The sequence below is a fragment of the Sparus aurata genome, chromosome 13 (genome assembly GCF_900880675.1).
Source record: "Sparus aurata chromosome 13, fSpaAur1.1, whole genome shotgun sequence".
Classification (NCBI taxonomy): domain Eukaryota; kingdom Metazoa; phylum Chordata; class Actinopteri; order Spariformes; family Sparidae; genus Sparus; species Sparus aurata.
Window position 1 is genome coordinate 5,242,625 of NC_044199.1, and position 19,505 is coordinate 5,262,129.

A 19,505-nucleotide genomic window follows, 5' to 3' on the forward strand; every position below is an offset into this window, starting at 1 on the left:
CCCGACCCGGAAGCTGATGGAGGAGAGTTGAAATCTGTTTTTAGCTTCACAATAGAAATCCAGCTAAGCTAGTGGAGGGTAGATGCCCCGGACTATGTGCTGAGACCCTATTTGTACTGTTGCTGAAGTTTGGTGCTGTTCTGAGCATTATTTGTGGCTTTTTGTTGGAGGTTTGTATTTGGATCCATTTACTGCAGTGTATTGTTGTCGTGCGGTCGTTTCTCCGTAAATTAGCGGTCTGCTAACTTGATCTCTTGAGAGGGAGTCTAACACAGTTTCTTGGTGATTTAGACCATGGATTAAACTTACACTGGAATATCCCTTTAAAGATCCAGTCTGTACAGTCCAGATTGCAACCAACTGAATACTCCTCGTCTCACCCTCCTTTACAGTAAATGCTTAAAAGGTAAAAAAAAAAAAGAAGCTAAATGTCCCTTTATCCTACGTATCAGCCCTTTAACGCTGTAATCCCCGCGCATTGTCACAGTTCCACTCCACCCTCAGTGTGTTGAGACTGCTGTGTCAGAATGATAATCAACATGTGTGTGTTTGAAATGAAGGTGGTGTTCAAATAGAGCTTTGAAAGCACGCAGGGCGAACCAGACGGGTGTAGTCGATCATAAAAGCGTGGTGTTTGCAAATCTAGATGTGTGTGTGTTGACGTGCAATTGTATAAATGATTCATGAGGCCATTAAGGTCTCTGAAACACTCGAGAAGAATAAGCCAGCTGTCAGCAGAAGTGCAGATCAGGATACCGAATCTGGAAAAATGTGATTTCGTAATCCTCTCGACGACACAGACGAGGGGGGGAAAACCTCAAATATGTGGCCTCTAAATGATCGTAATAACTGCGACATCATTCGTCATCAATCATTCATCTTCATCTTTACTTCCGAATGAGAGTTTTCCTCAGAAGTCGGTCACCGGTTTTCTAGAAACTTTCCCCTCCTCGAGTCTTTCAGGCTGTCAGCGTCTCTGTGATAGATGCTCCGAGGACAAAACAATAAGTATGTGTGATTAAAACCCCCCCGAGTCACGCCCCGATGAGCCGAGGTCACCCTTTGACCCTCGCAACTGACACCCTGTGTGTGTGTGTGTGTGTGTGTGTGTGTGTGACGGAGAGGGAGGACGAAGCATTAAATAAAAGGAGAGTGAGGTGCACTGTTGTTACTGAGACTCTGTTCCCGAGAAAGGCCAAATGTCACACACACACACGCACACACACGCACACACACTGGCGTGTGTGTGCGTGTGTGTGCGTATGTGTGTGCGTGTGTGTGTGCTCCGACTGCTTTCACGTCAGCTGCTGTAACCAGGGAAATGCTTTCACTGCATTAGCGCTCCCCCTCCCATCGCGTCTCGGTGGTCTTCTTGATTACCTCGGCTGGCCGAGCTCGTTACCTAAGCCTTCATTTACAGATCTGAGAGCATGTGATCGATTGAGGGGCGAGACGGAAGCCGTTTATCAGCACTGGAGAAGGCTGAAAGGTAGATTTTTTATTTTTTTTTCTAATTGTCTCCTCGGATTAAAGAAAAGATGCGAGCGATTAAAAAAGAGTCTCAAAGTGGTGAACTCCTGAGAGCCCCTCATTACTTCACTACAGCTTCAAGAGACGTGTTTGTTTGTGTTTGTTTGTCTGTTTGTGTGTGTGTGTGTGTGTGTGTGTGTGCAACTGTGAGTCACACTCCTGGTTGGCAGAGGGAGGAAGGGAGAAGCTCATTAAAAATGTAAGAGATGTACGAGCAGAGAGTTTTAGAGGAGCGCAGCTTCTTTATCACACAGCTGAAATCATCTGCGTGATCCTGATAAACCATCTCACTGCTCCAACTACGTTAACTACTGATTAAAGACGGAGGGTCGGCAGCATAGTGTAAAAAACACAGAAAGCTGGTAATAAATACGGCGGATGATTTACAGATGGGTTTCCTGTTTACACGCAACGGAGGAAACGGGGAGTCGATAACGATTCGCCACAATCGGCGGCTTTCCATCCGCCTGTTCTTTACGTGCATCTTCAGTTTGTGCGTTGAAGAAAATATTTTTTAAAATGCAGAAAACCTCGAAATATGAAAGATGTGACTTAGACATCCACCGAAGCTTCCGGGCAACTGAAGAGAAAACAGCAGCAGGCAAAAAATAAGAGGAAATTCATCAATTGAACAGTTGCATTATAATCAAGAAGGAGCGAACTGAAGGAGCTGAGCAGCAGTTAAATTAATAAACACCTGTTGTGAATCTGATGAAGCGACATGTGAATCGCTCCAATTTGTTCTTAATGTAACTGTTGATAGAATAGTGTCAGTCGTATCCTGGCGTGCGCTGCAATATTGATTTTTTATTATCTAGTGTGATCGGCCCTCGTGCACAGAGTACCTCCTGTAACGAACTGCCATATTTACGTCGTGCTTTCAAATATGTTCCCCTTTTGAGGGTGACGCTCATTTAATCATGTCCAATTGTTGCGTCTTGTTCCGTCTACGATGATTTATCGGCACCCGACTGGAGAATTAGCCTCGCTAGAGGTCGCATCTCGCCGAAGCAACTCTCACAACCGTAATGGATGGAAAAGTGAATTAATTTGCATTTTAATTAGTCTGAAATTCAGTCCAAATTTGTGTTGTACGTGTGGATGACCGCACCACACTTTGTTACACATCCGTCCACTCTAGTTAGCTGCCCGGCTAACATGAAACATGGAAACAGACTGAGCGGTGCAGCGATGATGCCGAGAGAGATTTTACAAAGTTTTCTCTAGACTAAGTGAGAAATGAATGTCGTCTTAGATCATCAACAGGAAGCGCTCAGAAGCAGAGAAGCTTCTGTGTTCATGAGACGTTTGCATGAACTGCTGAAACTGTCTGCCTCCAGTTAAGGGCTCAGAAGATATTATATTAGTCATAGACGCTGTGATATATGTGTTTCATACATGTACACGGGCAGAACATCAGTCCTGAATGTTATTCATGAGCCGCAGTTTAAATTCTGCACCTCTATCAGCTCCAGCTCGGGTGTCAAACTGATCTTTGATTCAGAGCCTGTCAAACATTTGCTCTTTTTCATTAAACAGCCACAAACACACATTAACAGAGTTAGCTCAGTTTCCTCCCCATCAGCGTCTGTGCAGAAACATCCGCCCTCTTGCTAGATGCTAAAGCTAACTCTGCAGTCAGAGCCAACAGGGAGGATTAGCTCCCCGACCTGAACCTTTTCCACCCATCACTTTTTAGGGATTTGCTCAGTTTTATGGCACAAACACAACGTCTTATGTGAATTTCCTCCACCAGCTCTCGTTCAGTTTGTTTTCTACCTCCTTCATGTGCAGCATCTCTCACAATAACAGCGCCGGAAGTCTGTCAAACGCTAATTGGCTGAATGTGGTCGTTTAAGGAACATATATGCACATATTGCCACAAAATAGATTCCTTATTGCCACAAAATAGATTCCTTAAAGTGAATGTATCGGACTGTATCTTAAAAACCTTAGCAGGAGAGGAGAGGAGGAAACAAAAAGGAAGGGTAATAAAAAGACAAAGGAAGGAGGAGCAGAGCCAGAAGGAAGGCTCTTATCTTCCAGGTTCATCTGTGGCACACACTGCGGTGGTGCTCCATCTCTTGTAATGAACGTGATCCCGGAGATCTGCTGATCAAATGATCCCCGGCTGGTGGCACTCCAGTCAGCGAGGCGGGCGGTGGAGGAGGATGCAGCCGCTTCATCCCCTCCACAAAAAAATCATTTGTAGGGAATTAAGACAAAAGCCTCCCTTTCGTTTCCGTTCCCCCGAGGCCCCGAGGAGTTCTGCACTTCTGAACAACGCGTCTTAGATGCAACTGAGGAACGACTACAGCGGACATAACACACACACACACATACACGCACACATAAAAAAGCATGGTCTGTTTACTCTGTTGGAAATCCACAACAAACAACGACACTCTGTTCCTAATAAGATGCATTCAACCAAGGATGAGATTATCCGGGGGGGTACTGACACACACACACACACACACACACACACACACACACACACACACAAAGCTGTTAAGATCCCTGGAAGTGTGTCTATTCTGCAGTTTAGATAGTTGTTGAGATACGTTCTTCTCTTGGGTACATTGGGCTTTACTGTACATTGCACACACACACACACACACACACACCTGAGCTCGACTACAGCCTGTCAATACTGTGACAGACCTATTCCTCATGTACAGTAGGAGTCCTGTCTGGTCTGGACCCCCTGCTGCTTCCCGTCTCTCCCTCAGCGGCGTTCCTCTAGGTGCACCGGCAGGTTGCGGAGGTGAAGGCTGAACGTAATGGTTTCCATTTGTCTTTAATGCCAGTGGGTCAGAGAGCGACGGCGGGGCAGAGCTTCATTACAGCAGCCCAGCAGGGCCCCACGTCTCCTGTAGGGATTCATTATGTTGCTGCCTCCCCTCCGCCAACACACACACACACACACACACAACCTGGCTACACCCAACACTCATCATAAAGGCTCCTATATATTGTCAGATAATGATCCTCCAGCTTTGTTCCGCAGCTGGAGGCCACAACATTCACTCCTCAGCTGCATGTTTGCACGCTTTTGTTTCACAAAGAGAAGTTTCGTTTGCTCGTTCTGTGAGAGAAATGTAACTGTTCCTCAAGAAAACGTGACGAAGCACATTTCTTTCTTCTTTTTTTTTTTTTTTTTGCAAAACTGCCAAGCCTGAAGATTTCACTCAGCACATCTGTGAACACCAGAGCAAATATCAGGATCGTGCAATTCACTGTAAAAAAAACCCCCAAAACTGCCACGATTCATTTCCACAGCAGGTGTTTCACTGTACCTGCTGAAATCTCTCAGGCAAAGACAGAAGAAGGGTTTTATTTTCCATCTCTGTGCTTCAGTGTTTTCTATATACAGAGAGACAGAAAAGCCCCTTAATATTTTACAGAATTGCCCAGAAAAAACACATTCCCTAAAAACATCTGGTCCCTTTTCAGATTCTTTATTTTGACAAATCAAATGTCTCTTTGTACCGTCTTCCCTCTCCTCCCCGACACAAACACACAGATTGAGATCAAGACTCATAAACAGGCACATTCATCTATTATGTTCACGCATTCTGTGTGCAGACTACACAAACACACACACACACACACACACTGATGAATGGGAGCTTGTGTATAGTCACGGTGCTCAGGTGCAGGATCGTCTTTTGTCCTCTGCAGCCTCGCGCTCCGTCTCCTCCCCCGCCGCTTCATAAACAACAACGACACTTTTATAACTATCAGTGGATGCAAAATTAATTCACACAACACAGGTGAATTCCAGCCGCGCGGCTCTTTGAGTTACAGGCTCCTCTATATGCTGAATGAGCTCTGTAACCGCAGGACGCAGGGAGCCCACTCAGAATGTGCGGCAGGCGATTGGAAAATAAGCGCCCTGTTTTTAGTCCACCTCATAAATTTATGTATTTTTACACTTTTCATTATACCTGTGGTGTTCTGCGGGAGCTCGTACAGTATACTATATCACATAGCTGGTGTGGGCACTGTGTTTATGTATACATGTATATTTATTCAATGAGGTCTACCACATCTTTTGTTTTTAATGCATGTTTTAGCCGAGGAGTGTGTGGTCAGACTGAGGCACAGTCTTAAAGAAGACTGAGAGCCAAGAAAGGTGTCAGGACTTAAATTCAAAGCCCAGTATCTCCTTAAATAATAAAGTATTATTAATAGCTTCATAGCTTATTCGGCCTGTAGCTGTTCTGTCAGCCTTCTTGTAACTTTGTGATTCTACAGTTATTTGTGCCCGAAGCTGATTTACGTTCCTTTGTGTTTGTTTTGCATCTTTGTAGTCACTTTTTTTGTTTCTTTGTAGTCCATCGGTACGTCTTTGTCTCCTTTATGCATCTCTATGTGATTGATTTGTGTCACTCTGCCCAAACCATATGTGTCTCTTCGTATCATATTTGTGTCTCTGTCATCATTTTGTACCTTTGTACAAACATTGAAATTGTTTTGTGTCTGTCTCCTTTATAATTCTCTTTGTAGTCCATTTGTGTCTCTGTGTCACTTTTATGTGTCTCTTTGTAGTCCATTTGTCTCTTTGTCTCCTTTATGTGTCTCTTTGTAGTCCATTTGTGTCTCTTTGTCTCCTTTATGTGTCTCTTTGTAGTCCATTTGTGTCTCTTTGTCTCCTTTATGTGTCTCTTTGTAGTCAACCTGTCTCTTTGTCTCCTTTATGTGTCTCTTTGTAGTCCATTTGTGTCTCTTTGTCTCCTTTATGTGTCTCTTTGTAGTCAACCTGTCTCTTTGTCTCCTTTATGTGTTTCTTTGTAGTCCATTTGTGTCTTTGTCTACTTTGTGTCTCTTTGTAGTCAACCTGTCTCTTTGTCTCCTTTATGTATCTCTTTGTAGTCCATGTGTGTCTCTTTGTCTCCTTTATGTGTCTCTTTGAAGTCAATTTGTCTCATTTATGTCTCTTTTTTAGTCCATTTGTGTCTCTTTGTCACTTTTATGTGTCTCTTTGTGTCCTGTATGTGTCTCTTTGTAGTCCATTTGTCTCTTTGTCTCCTTTGTGTCTCTTTTCAGTCCATTTGTGTCTTTGTCTCCTTTATGGGTCTCTTTGTAGTCTATTGGTGTCTCTTTGTCTCCTTTATGTGTCTCTTTGTAGTCCATGTGTGTCTCTTTGTCTCCTTTATGTGTCTCTTTGTAGCGTATTTGTGTCTCTGTCGTCATCTTGCGTATGTTGTAGTCTCTTTGTAGTCGACTAGAGTAGAGTTTATTTGACGCAATCATTCATCTTAATAGAGACTGTGTCTCTTTGTTGTGTCTTTGTTTGATTAACCCTCCAAACAGTCCTCTTGCACAGACTCGTTCATGTTTTAATCTTTGCATAAAACACACAAGAAATTAACTGTGTTGCCGCATCACAGCAGGATACACAATGCACCTCACAGTGTCACAGGGTTGTTCTGACTTTCATGGCTGACATTCCCCGTTGTACCTGAGGCAGCTACTGAACCCAGGAGACGTCTGGTTTAAGGGTTTAGCCTCGGGCCGAAGACTGTCAACACAATCACTGGGTTAATGTCAGACACAGGGCTGTACAACACACACACACACACACACACACACACACACACACACACACACAGACATCACCTTTTACAACCTTCCACATGCAGCACAGGGACAGACCTTCAGGTTTCATCAGATAAACCATTGTTTCCTCATCGGCTGTCTCCTCACACGACGTACACCACAATGAGCGTAACTTCTCGCCGATGATTGATGTCTACAATCTAATCGCCACTTTCTCTCGTGTGTTATTATTATTTATATTCCCCATTCATGCATGCCAGGTAGTTTTTCCTCTCCCGCGCTAATCCAATCTGCATGGAGGGATGGATGGATGGATGGAGCGACAGATTAACTTTGGTTGGGTTTGTACGCCGACACGTGTGCACGGTGGGTCGCCTCGTAAGAGATAAGAGAGAAGTCAAGGACAAGCAATTTGTCTGAGGTGTAAATTAATTTGCAACATTAAAAAATAGATGGCGGTATGGAAATGGAAGTAATTAAGATGATAGATTGGATGCAGCGTGTGAGATTCATGTGTCATCGCTGCCGTGCTACCAGGATGGAGATTCACACTCGTAAGCGTGAGCTCAGACGGCTCAGCAACGCCGCGAGCTGAGTGACAAACGCTGTGAGTGTCCACCTGGCTGCATGCTGCGCTCGCTGTGCATCGTATTGTATCTATTTAATCCTTTCTTTAAATTGCCTTCTGTTGTTAATCCTCTCTTAACAGTTTGCAGTTACAGTATATTTGTTGCTATATCTCTCCGTCCTCGTCTGCTACTGAGGACATAATATTTGAGGAGCAAATTACAAAATATCATTATTTGTGAACTACATGAATCAACCCTCCAACATCCAAGACTTAAATTAGTTAGTTTTGATGTTGTGACATTTGTGTTATTGTGTTGCTAGCTAGCCTCGGCCCGTCTTGTGCTAGCGGTGTAAACACAAACAGCTCCCAGGTGCTCGGAGCTCCCAGCCCGTACCGCTAGCTGCACAGCTACCTGAGCTAAATAGCTAAAGGCAGCTACAGTTTGCAGCAGTTAATGGATTAATGAATGAAGGTGACCAATCCTTACACGTTTCCCCCTTTAAAAAGGAATTGTACATCTTGGATAATATACCTGCAAGCTAACTTAACATAAGATCAAGCTTCATATGTAGAATAATTCTTTTAAATTCACCTTTAATCTCCTCGCAACAACATCTTTATCAGAGAGACGTTCTCAGACTGTAGCTGCTTGTTGTCTGAGCTCTTATCTGTCTCATTGTCTCTGCAGTGGAAACATTAAAGCTTCACTTCATCATCTGATACAATCTCCGCGATGCACAAAAAAAAAGCTTGTACAAGTCAAAATCATTAAGAGTCCGCGAGACTAAACAAAACATTTACGCGCTCTGATGCACTCTGGACTCGAGGCTTTAACCACCTATGCTGTCCTCCGCTCGAGCTTAGAGCAGCCCGAATGACTCGGTGATAAACAGAGCTATTACTGAGCTCTGATTGACCCGTCCACCGGCAGGCCTGCAAACTCCAAAGATAGCAGAAGCTATTTTATTGCCTTGCTAATCTCTCCCAACTCCCTGTATTTTATTTCCTCATCGGCTTTCTCTCTCGCTTCTTTTGCTCTCTCTCTCTCGCCTTTATCTCTTTTTGTGCAGTGCTCAAGGTCAACAGGTTTTTTTTTTTTGCCTCATTGACAGCCGTGGACCTTTTCCACTGAAAATGGTTTGACGCTCTCTTCAAAAAGTCGCTTTGACGCAGACTCCGACAAAGTTATTCCCCTTGTGGCTTCAGACTAGTTTTATAGGCAGGCCGAGCACGTACCCTCGGTTTGTTTCACTTCTTTGTGGTAGCTTAAAAGCAAAGACCAAAAGAGCACTAGAATACAACTCAAGTGAAGGTTTTTAAGAATGATGTAATGTCAAAGTCCTAATACGTCTTTGTGCCGCAAGTGGTGATTGTCTGACAGCCCCCTGTAGATTCAGCGAGGAGATGTGTGCAGGAATTATGCTACTTAGTCTGATAGGATAAACAAATAAATGAACAAAATGTCAATTATTTTTCACCTACGTTGTTAATTATACAGAAGGAGACAACCGAACACAGTCTGCATTTAAGTTTCCCTCATTTACTGAGCTTAGAAAAGCTTAATCGCCCCGCTAACTCGTCATAAAACAAACTTAATTCAAAGTCAACAAGTACAGAAACAAAGGGTAAATGTAATCCATTACTTGAGCCTCCTACTAAAAAGCAAGCTGGACCCAACAGATTGATTTTCCTCTCACTTGTCTTATTAGTCATTTTAGTAAAATGCAGATAATTGAATCTCCCATTTACACACCTGGAACTCTTCCACTTTCACTTTCACCTGCTTTAATCTTTTTCACTAAAAATTGAGGTCCGGCTGGAAAATGTGCCTTAAAATTGGACCATCGCCTTTTCATTTCCTCCCTCTCACTGAGTCTCTGTCATGCTTCTTCGCACCCTTTTAAAGAAAATAAAATCAAATTAGCAATTACAGGTCGAACAAAGTGCTTCCCCGAATCTTTGAAAACTTCTCCCTCCTTCCTTTTCCTTAATCTTCTTCAGAAACTTTTGTTGGAGAGTTGTGTTGCAGTTGCCGCTGTGTGCGTGATCACCTTAACCCAAACGGTTTTCAAGAAATGTAGGTAGTCGGAGGAGCGTCATTAGCATAATTTCCCAGAGGCGCACTGAGCTTAATTATCAACATGGCTGTGTGCAGACTGGAGCACAGCTCATCACATTAGGATGGAGTCCCTGCTGTTTTCACTCACGCTCCACCAGGTCCCCGCTGACGACCTGAAGATTCATTGCTGGCACAGTTCGACTCCCAACAACTCGGAAACTTTCATCTTCCACGCTACAATTCTTCACCCGGAGCACATAGAGGGGCTAACCCGAATAATGGGGGGAACTCGATGCACATTTATATACGTAAGACGCCGGCGGACCATCTGTTGTCCTCTGTGGCTACTCAGGGATGCTCACACACTCCGCAAGCTGTATTCCTTTATCTTCATCTACGGCGAACGCCCTGTCACATCCGTGTGTTTGGACGTCCTTCTTCACGCCGCCTCCGTCTGCACTCGCCTGTAGATAGAGGAGGAAATGGAAATACTCCTTGTATGCGGCCAGTGAAAAGGCAATTTCCTAGAGACACGCCACTGTTACGCACTGCCCATTGTTATGCTTTCCTTATTAGACACACACACACACACACACACACAAACACACACACACAGTCAGGCTTCCAGCAATCTTTCAAATGTATTCGTCAAACTGCCCTTGAGCCAGGCACTCAATCCCAACTGTTGGAGAAGTCGCTCTTTATAAAGACAGTCACGTATATTGTGTTTTTCCTGTGTTATACAATATACATAAGTGTATGTGGGTCACACACACACTCTGTGTTTACCGCCCCGGGCTGCTGCAGTCAATCAGCACCTCATTTCCATCAGATTGCCTGATGACATCTGGGTTAATAATTTCTACGTGAGACTCGACAGAGATCAGCTCAGCTGTTCACTCCGTGGAGAAAACTAAAATAGATAAAATAAGAAATGTGTTTGTCCCACTGTGGTCCGGAGCTGTCTGCCCGGAGCGGGATCTGTCCGTCGAGTGCAACAGCTTCATCAGTGATGTGGTGGTGGAGACGGGTCTCTGTGAAGATGTGTTGCACATCACTGATTTCCTGTTGAAATCCCATTTGTCCATTTAATTTTCCTCCAACCAGGAATTACCCGGGAGCAACCTTAAATCCAAGGTGGATTAGCACGACTCCCATCCTGAATCTCTGCCCAGTCCGGCTGGTCAGGTCAGATGATGATGACGTGGGCAGTGATTGTGGCCACCGCTCCTAATCCAAAATGTATTATAGGTTCCTGTTTTAGCAATAAAGCCCCCCAAAAATAAGTTTTTAAGGGCCTACCAGCCGCTACATCTGCATGCGACACTGTTTCCATACGGAGGGGAGACAGGTTGATAAAGAATGTCGCTGAGTACGACACCACAGAAGAACAGCCGTTCTGATGTATAGCTTTGGGCTTGCATCTGTAATTAAGCCACATTCTGCAGCTTTCTGCAGCATATGTTTCCTGTCGCCGTGTTTCATCAATGACAAACATGGCCGGCAACGCAAACAAATGAGCGCCGTGTCGGCAAATCAAGATTTATTAGCCGCATTTTGTTGTTGTTGTTTTGCTTTTCCCCCTCCAAACTTCACCTGGAAAGACAGCGGGCGTTTTCCTCGGCAGGGGAGAAAAATGTTTTTTTCTCGCCGGCTTGTGTGTTGACGGTCGTTGCTGCGCGAGGTAATGTGACATCAAACGGGTTTGTGGTAATGTAAGGCCACAGTCTAATGTGTGCGCTCTCTCATGTGTCTTTGAAGTGAACAGTAGCTGCAGATAATGTCCCTGTTTGGGCAGCGGCCAGATAAGAAGTTTCTCGCAGGAACGAGAGGAGGCGGTGGGTGCTGGCGACGTGGAGGATAACACCCAGAACCCCACTGTGGTGCTGCGCTTCTTCTTTTAATGTCTTTGTATTTACACATCTGACTGCTCTCGTCCCGGAGGAGCTGCTGGTCTCCACCTGACTGTCTTGCCTGGCTTGTAGGTCAGAGGAGATAAGCGGGGAATTACTCTATTCTAATGTATTCAAGTTCCCTCTCGCTGGCTGTAGGGCCTGAATTTATATTGTACAACCCGTCCTGTCTCATTCTCCTCAGTGTCAGTGCACACTCTCCTGCCGACTTCTCTTTTTTAAAGTGTCTGTCCTCTATAGAAGAACACACAAAGATGGCATATTCAACCGTTAATTGTCTGTAAAGGTTTAACAGAACCGCATTGTTCAGCCGGTGAATCACTCTGCTCTGGTACAAGGCTGCTGTACACCAGGTTCCGCCGCCTGGTCTCGACATGCGTCTCTCTGTGTGGGCGGGCGGGTGTGACAATAATCACTTAATATACTTTATGTAACTGTTTGCCAAAGGGGAAAAAACAGACAAACGACGCCGCGACGAAAGAAAAAAATAAAGAGCAGTGCGTCTGCATTAGAGGAGCGTCCCATTTCCTGTCCAGTTTAATTCAACCCGTCCCGTTGCTGATAGCGTTACGACAGTCAGCGACGGGGTGGAAATAGAGTTTGATCCCAAAGCGGAGGTCTTGGCATCGTAATAAAGAAAGTGGCCTTGTAGCTCACAGAATTGATTTTTTTATTATTAATATCTTGGGAAGAATAAAATTGAAGAATTCTAAAATATATACAAGGTGTATGAATGTCTGGGACCACAGTATATTGGATTTCTGACATTTCTGACAAGAGTAGAGTCTTATCAGATTCTCTACAACTAAACTCGGGCGCTCGCGCCGAAATATGAAACGCGTGATCCCATGTTTTGTGTGTTTCTTGGTCTAAGCCAGTGATTTCGGTGCGAGAGCTCTGCGATGGAATTGATTCAGTGTCACGCTTGGATGCCAGGTTATCACACACCTTCCTGCCCCACAGACCCATTCAATCTCTTTCTATCACCGTCACCGCTGTGAACCCGTCTCACCGTCTCTGGGAGCAGCTTTCCATTTCCCGCTACACCGCTGAGAAAGAGACTCAAGGTTAATTCAGTTCATTTAGTTGTTAAAAGCTGCACAGAGTCTTTGTGTGGCAGTACAATGCTCTGTTTTATTTAAATTTGCATCTCTTCCTCTGACAGCCTGTGCCACAGATGCACACAGACAAAAAGTCCCGTGCACAAAAAGAGAGAAGCGAGCACATAAAGGTGTTTGCTATTCATTAACGTACACAAAGGCCTCCGCAGCCTTGCAGCTATCTGCAGGAAAAAAAGAAAAGCAAGACGAAGTTGATGAACAATGAAATCTAGTGCTCTTGGACGCTTCTGGCTGTTTGGCATTTCCAAATCAATAACTGTACTCCCCTCTCTGTGAAGTCTGTGTGCACTTCAAAAGCTGCTGAAGTGTGCATTCAAACAAGTTGCCATTAGCGAGAAATAGAGCGAGTAATCCAAGGACGTTTTCTAAAGATTAACGGACTGTAAGTATGTTCAAATGACGACGTTGTGAATGAAAAAAAAAGGTAATTTAGGAAACTCAGAATGATCCGAGTGGCCGGAGTTTGTTCAGCCATCTTCCCTGTGAATGAGTCGACGCATTGAAAGATCGTGACCCTCTTCTGTGGCACTTTGTGTAAAGTTTGCAATGAAACTGGGACACATTAGTGCCCTGCCAACGCAGAGGTCTCTCCATTATTCACTGTCTCATCATCTCTGAGCCATTATGATAGCCTCGTCTACTCAGCGACGCTCGTCTGATCGGGGCTGACAGACTCTCTACTTTTATTCCTCTCTATGGGAAAAAGGTCCGGTCAAGTTAGATGTGAGTTCTTACAAATGCGGACCATTAATTAAGGTTTGCAGGTGAGTAAACTGTCTGCTGCTTCACTGTATTAGGAGATAAGTGATGGAAGCAATCGTGTTTTTTTTCTACTGCCTGGTGGCTACTGTGTGGACAGCTCTTCAAAGGCAGTCTGCGGGACTGTATGATAATTACCGGGGTGTGGTTAAGACAGAATATTGCAGCTGCTCTCTCTTGTTGCACAAAGGAAGCTGCTAGGAAAGAGAATGAGTGAACTTCGTTTAGATTAGATCAGATGAGGCTGAGATCAGATATCTGATATCCCTCAAATCAATTACACGATGTCTGAGTCAAAACAAAAGCCATCCTTGTGGTGTAATGGGTCACTTTTTTTTTTTCAGGATAAATCTCATCAGAGAGGAGGAAACTGTGATGAAATAAAAGTTCAAAGTTCCTCCCCTGTTCTCCCAAAACAATCTGATGACGCTAACATCAACTAAAGTCAAATACATGACATGATCCTCCGACGCCCCCTAATCGTTCTCTTATCGTTCCTGACTGCATTTAAAAGAGAAATTTAAGTCTATCTTTTATTCGTGACAACAAACCAGTGCATTGCTGTGGTTATTCAGCCTTCAGCGCTCTGAAATCATCACCTGCTGACTAACTCCTGCACCCCATCATTATCTTAGCCGATGATGTCAACAACACAGGGGCATTTAGTGTGACATGTTAAGTGGGAGTCCACAGGAACGCTGCTCTCCTGGCTGCCGTAATGAACACTTTTCAGGCTTTGGCCTCACAGCGTGACATCTCTGTGTCACGTCAGCCTCTTTCATCACACCGTCCGTTCTTCATAGGATTAGACTGGCGGGCCGTGTTGAAATTAAGCTCGCCCACCCCGCTGTGGAAACTACAATTCTTAAATGAGGATTGTCACAAAGCATAGACACAAAGACCTGATGTTCTGTGTTTTGTATCCTGTGCAGTAATGCGATATATATATCAGGCATTAGGTCATTCAAAGAGTACTGCATTAACATTAACGCGTCAGAACAAGAGATCGTTTTTATGTCAGACACTGTTGCCTACCTTTCCCACAATGCAAAGTGTCTGCCAATAGTTTGGTTGGAGATTCCGGTGTGTTATGCTAGTGCTGCTAGCCTCGATCAGAAATGAGGACTGGGCTTCAGAGATCGGCTAAGTTCCCTTCTTCACATCCTCATTTTTTATTTTCTTATTTACTATAACTTGAAGTCGTTGGCGCCAACCACCTCTGACTCAAGTGACACTGAGGATAGTCTTGTCATGATACTTGATGATACTTGAAGTTTGATTCAGTACGTTGAAACATATCGATATTTGGTACAATTTAGGGCATTAAGGGCATGAAATGTTTGACTTTTCATTTAAGTTCACTGACCTCTGACTCTCAGAGAGGAGAGCGAAAAAATGCAACTCGATTGATTCTGTGATAAAAGAACATTGAATCTGTTTCAACTAACAAGAATCAATATGTATAGAAATGTTTATATTTCGATATTTTTGACAACACTACCCGAGGACCTTTATCAGACTTCACGCTGCTCCTCCTGGAGCCGCAAAAGGCTTCATAAAACATTTTTCACACATCCAGTTATACATCCAAGACCTGCAAACAGACTTTGATGTGTAAAATCATTGGAGTTCCCCATTAAGGTGTGTAAATGCACTTTGGTTTTGTTTCATCCTCTCTGATTAGAAGGATAAAAATCGATGCATTTGGAGTAAGCCGCTGATATGAGGCTGAATTTACAGTTTTTCAGCGGTTCTCCTCTCATTAGAGGCTCGCCAAGATCCAGTCAGCTTATCTGATCCAGACACCCGGCCTGCATACCGTCCTGGTCTGATTGATAAAATCCAGCCCCCGCTCTGCTTACCTGACACTCGTTAGAGACTGTTGCCCAGATTTCTTTCCTGTATTGATTCTTCGGAGGTTATGCTGTGTTGTTCATAATTTATTCGCTCTAGTTTTTGTGTCCAAGTCTGTTTCAAATATTTTTACTCCAGAGTCAGAGGGAAGTGGCCTTGTAAGTGCATGCCTGCGTCTTTGTGTGTCTATCACAAAAGCCAGCGATAGTTTGATAAAGAAGGTCATTAAAGTGTCATTAGGCAGTGAGCTTTGAGGCGCTGGAACCTTGCAGATAAAACATGGGGCCACTCTGAGAGCTGGGAGGGCGAGGTAAAGGATTGGGAGGCAGGAGCTCAGTGAACTCCATGGAGAGACACTAACGGCAGGCTCGACAAACCGTGCTCAAGAGAAAACTATCCTTCACCCGTTCAGACCATCATTCAGCTTCTCTCTCCCTAACAGTCACTCCCAAAGTCCCAAGTGAGCAACTAGAACATCAGTGCAACCTCCTCATCCCTGTTTACAACCCTTCACTGCCCACACAAACCATCGATTTGATACTCGTACAGCGGCTGCATTGTAGCTCTCACATGAGCACTGTTTCGCCCTGACCATGAAGCCGCTGCCCTTGAAAGTAGGAAAACAGACATCCCCTCAAAATCAATACAGCGCAATAAAAGATATGTTTGTTGTATTTTCTAGGGGGCTACTCACTATCACAAGTCCAGGCTTTTCCACTCACCCCAGCTCTCCAAAGCTAAAACAACTATGACACCTGGCATTGTAATGGAAATCCAGCCAGCACTCAGAATGACTAAGAGCAGCAATGATAGCCTGTAGCGCAGTCGATAACTGCTTGGCAGCAGAGGCTGGGAGACTTGACTCAATTTGTAAAAGCAAGGCGCTCTCGGGCTGCATGGGCGCTGAGGACAGCGTCTGAGAAAGCTGATCGCAGCAGAAGAGAAAGGGAGGGGGGGGGGCTTCTTTATGACACCCAGGAGTTTTAAAATGAGCAGTGCAAAGGGGTTTAAGGAGATGTGGATCATTTTTGCAGTATAAGGTTTTGAGCAGTATAAGGTAAACAGAGCTTTTGTTGTTCTATACATTAAAAGCTCTGTTCTGCCGATGTTTGACTGATAAAACAATCAAGGTCATGATTTATTTTTACATATATAACACATCATAAGTCTTTGTGCAAAAAGAGCTACTTCAGCACTGATGATGTATTTTAGTTACTCCCTTAACTCTCAGACTGATCTCTGCCAGACCTCTACTGCCCCCAAGTGGCCTTCAGCTGCCAAACACCAGTCCAGATATAAATCCAGCTCACACACGTCTGACCCTGCACTGCTAACAACAACAGAGCAGCTCTGCTAAATCAAGTGTTAAATGCCAAACTGACCGCTCGGCATAAATCATGCATAAATGTGTGACACGGTGACATAGTGTGATGTGTGAAGGCGCCACGACAGACGAGGCGTTTCAGGAGCAGAGTTTCTGTGGGAGAGAGGAGCTTCTGTTGGTGCTGACTTTGACGTTTTTATCTTGAAAGATCCTACATGCATGGTGATGTCATGTTCGCAGTCTAACCCATTCCGCCCTGTCTCCTCTGCAGTGTTCATCATGGCTGCTGGACTGCTGGTCTACCCCTTCGGCCTCAACTCTTCACTGGTCAGGTCCTTCTGCGGGGACTCTGACATCTACTATGCTGGCGAGTGTCAGATCGGCTGGGGCTACATGCTGGCTATCGTTGGAGTCATGCTCACTGTCTTTTTGCCCTTTTTTGCCAAATATGCACCAAAGGAGCAGCTGTCCCCCACCCCTTTACCCACGCTGTTATAGTGTTGTGAAAAATGTTTTTCCCCTCCTGACCACTCTCTCTAACGTGGGCTCGACGTCATGGAGAGACGCCCGCATCCCGTCTTTGAAGGCGATGCTGTTTGGGAAGCCCCACTCAGTGACAACTGAAGCTGACACTCAACAAACACTGTCTTCCTGCATCTGTTATGTAATTATTCAAAATTCATTTAATTTAAATGGAATGTTTTACGTTTTAAATATAACTCTGTGGTTATCATTTTACCCTCGAATCTAACAGTTTTCTGCAGTTCGACATAAATGTTTTCGTCTTGTTAGCTGAAGATGATGCAGATTAAGATTAAAGAAATTAAAAACAAACGTAACAAGTACTTGCTAAAACTTTAAGTGTTTTTTTCCTTCTTTTCATTTGTGGGTAACAAGTCAACATGTATTACATTCCAAAACAGACTGGTTGTTTAATTGGCTGCATAAAGAGAGTGGAAGCATGAGGTTAGGTGGCAGTACGACTCGTCCAATCAAGAGGTTCTGAAGAACATTTAGCTCAGCGACAGAGGTACTTTCAACCGCCGAGGATATCGATGGATCAATGGATGGAGTTGTATCTCGTGACGATGTTTTGTGCTGAAGCGTTTGGACTGTACATATGGTCTGGACTCACCAGAGCTGATGTCTGAGGTTTCAGAATAAAACAATGACAAGAGAACTCGGACACTTCTTGCTCTTCAGACATTTTTCTGCCCGACCAGCCAGAACCAACCAGTGGGAGTTGAGAAGAGCTTTCAATGACAGTACGTTTAGTAACTGTCACAAAGAAAAAAGAACAGTAGACACAGCATCAGACCTGCCGAGAGGACACGTGGAAATCTCTTCTCATAACAAGGAAGTGAATCTTAATTATAAGTAGTGGTTGTTGAAGATTTTACGTTGGGATACAGCATCCTTTTGTTAACCTTTTCCCCAGAATTGTTTGTGTAATGTAACTCGCTTGTTGAACATGAGCAGTTGTTTTCTGTCTACAACACACAATACTAAACACTCTAATTCAGGAAAAAAAAATAATTGCCAAAAGGCAGGGAGACGTAGGAATTTTGTCAAAAATGCATGATCAGATGGGCTTTGTTAATGGTAGAACAATTGATCTAGATTTTAAATGTGATCAGACCAACTTGTGCCTTTTAACATAACCAAGACAAGTGTTTAATACGATTATCAGGTTATCATCTTTTTCTGCTGAAAAACTGTGGATCCTGTTGTGTGACGTGTTTTTCCTTCTCTTATATTTTTTTCCTCTCAGAGGTAAAGAGTCTCTCCTGTACTCGATGCAGTATGATCTCATTAACTTGAGAAAATGTTTCTGGGGGATAAGAAAGATGTCGTCCTCTAATCCGTGGCGGTAATAGCAGAGAGAAGGAAAAAGAGAAAAAGCAGTGTACTTGTGTTCAATTACGCCCTGAGACATTTTTGCCAATTATCTAGAAGAGGTAGCTTGAATTGCGACATTAAAAGGTTGTGACATGCAGCTAACAGATTAATTCCTGGCATCCTTGTCTTATGTGATTTAGAAATTGAGTGGCAGAGGAGCGAGCTGTATAAATTGAACTTTGCCTTTGGTTATCTGTGCTGAGCCGACACATTATTCACATTATGAGTAAGACGTGGCTTAAAATAATTAGCTCCTCCAATAAGCTAATGTGTTGCTGTGTTTTCCGTCAAACCCACTTCTCCTTTTAGACGCTGGCACCATTCCTGTCATGTTCCAAGGACAAAATGTCTACTTCTCCACTTAACTGTCCCTGTACACTGCCAATTTCATCAAGCTAGACTCCCTTTTCTAGTGGGTGTTTATGTGCGTGTAAGTGTTAAATAATGAGTTTGCTAATGGGTTAATCTTTAAATATTCCCCAAATTTGGGTTCCCAAATGACATGTCCTGACATTAAGAAAAATTACTGTGATTATGTTGCCATATTTGAAAGAAAGTCAGGAGAGAAATGTTGGTATTGTATTGGACCTCATACTGTGCTTGACTGTGGGAATGACTAGCGTGTCTGCACTGGACTTATTCCCCGATTTGTTGAACCATTGTGTGTAAAGTCTCAGCACTGGTGAAACTGTTTTGGTAGAGTAGAATTATTGTTTTTTTCCATTGTGATGTTCGACTGTAAATAAACTAACTGTACTTGATATCACGTTATTCTTAACTGCCCCGTTTTTCAAAGATATATTTTGAGATATTACCTCATCGTGTTTGCTTTACCTGAATTAACCTCTAAACAATGTTTGCTGTTCTGTGAATTTTTGTTTGTAATAAAAAATATTTCAGAACTTACGAA

General features: G+C 43.8%; 1 protein-coding gene across 1 annotated transcript in view; it reads left to right on the forward strand.

The window, feature by feature from the left end:
• lhfpl7 (LHFPL tetraspan subfamily member 7) overlaps nucleotides 1–19,501 on the forward strand; it is a 108,275-nt gene extending 88,774 nt beyond the window's left edge. Inside the window, exon 3 of the mRNA XM_030436999.1 lies at nucleotides 16,968–19,501. Coding sequence (XP_030292859.1) covers nucleotides 16,968–17,194 — 227 coding nt within the window. The 3' untranslated portion in view covers nucleotides 17,195–19,501. The remainder of the gene's footprint in view (nucleotides 1–16,967) is intronic.
• Nucleotides 19,502–19,505: the final 4 nt, after the last annotated feature.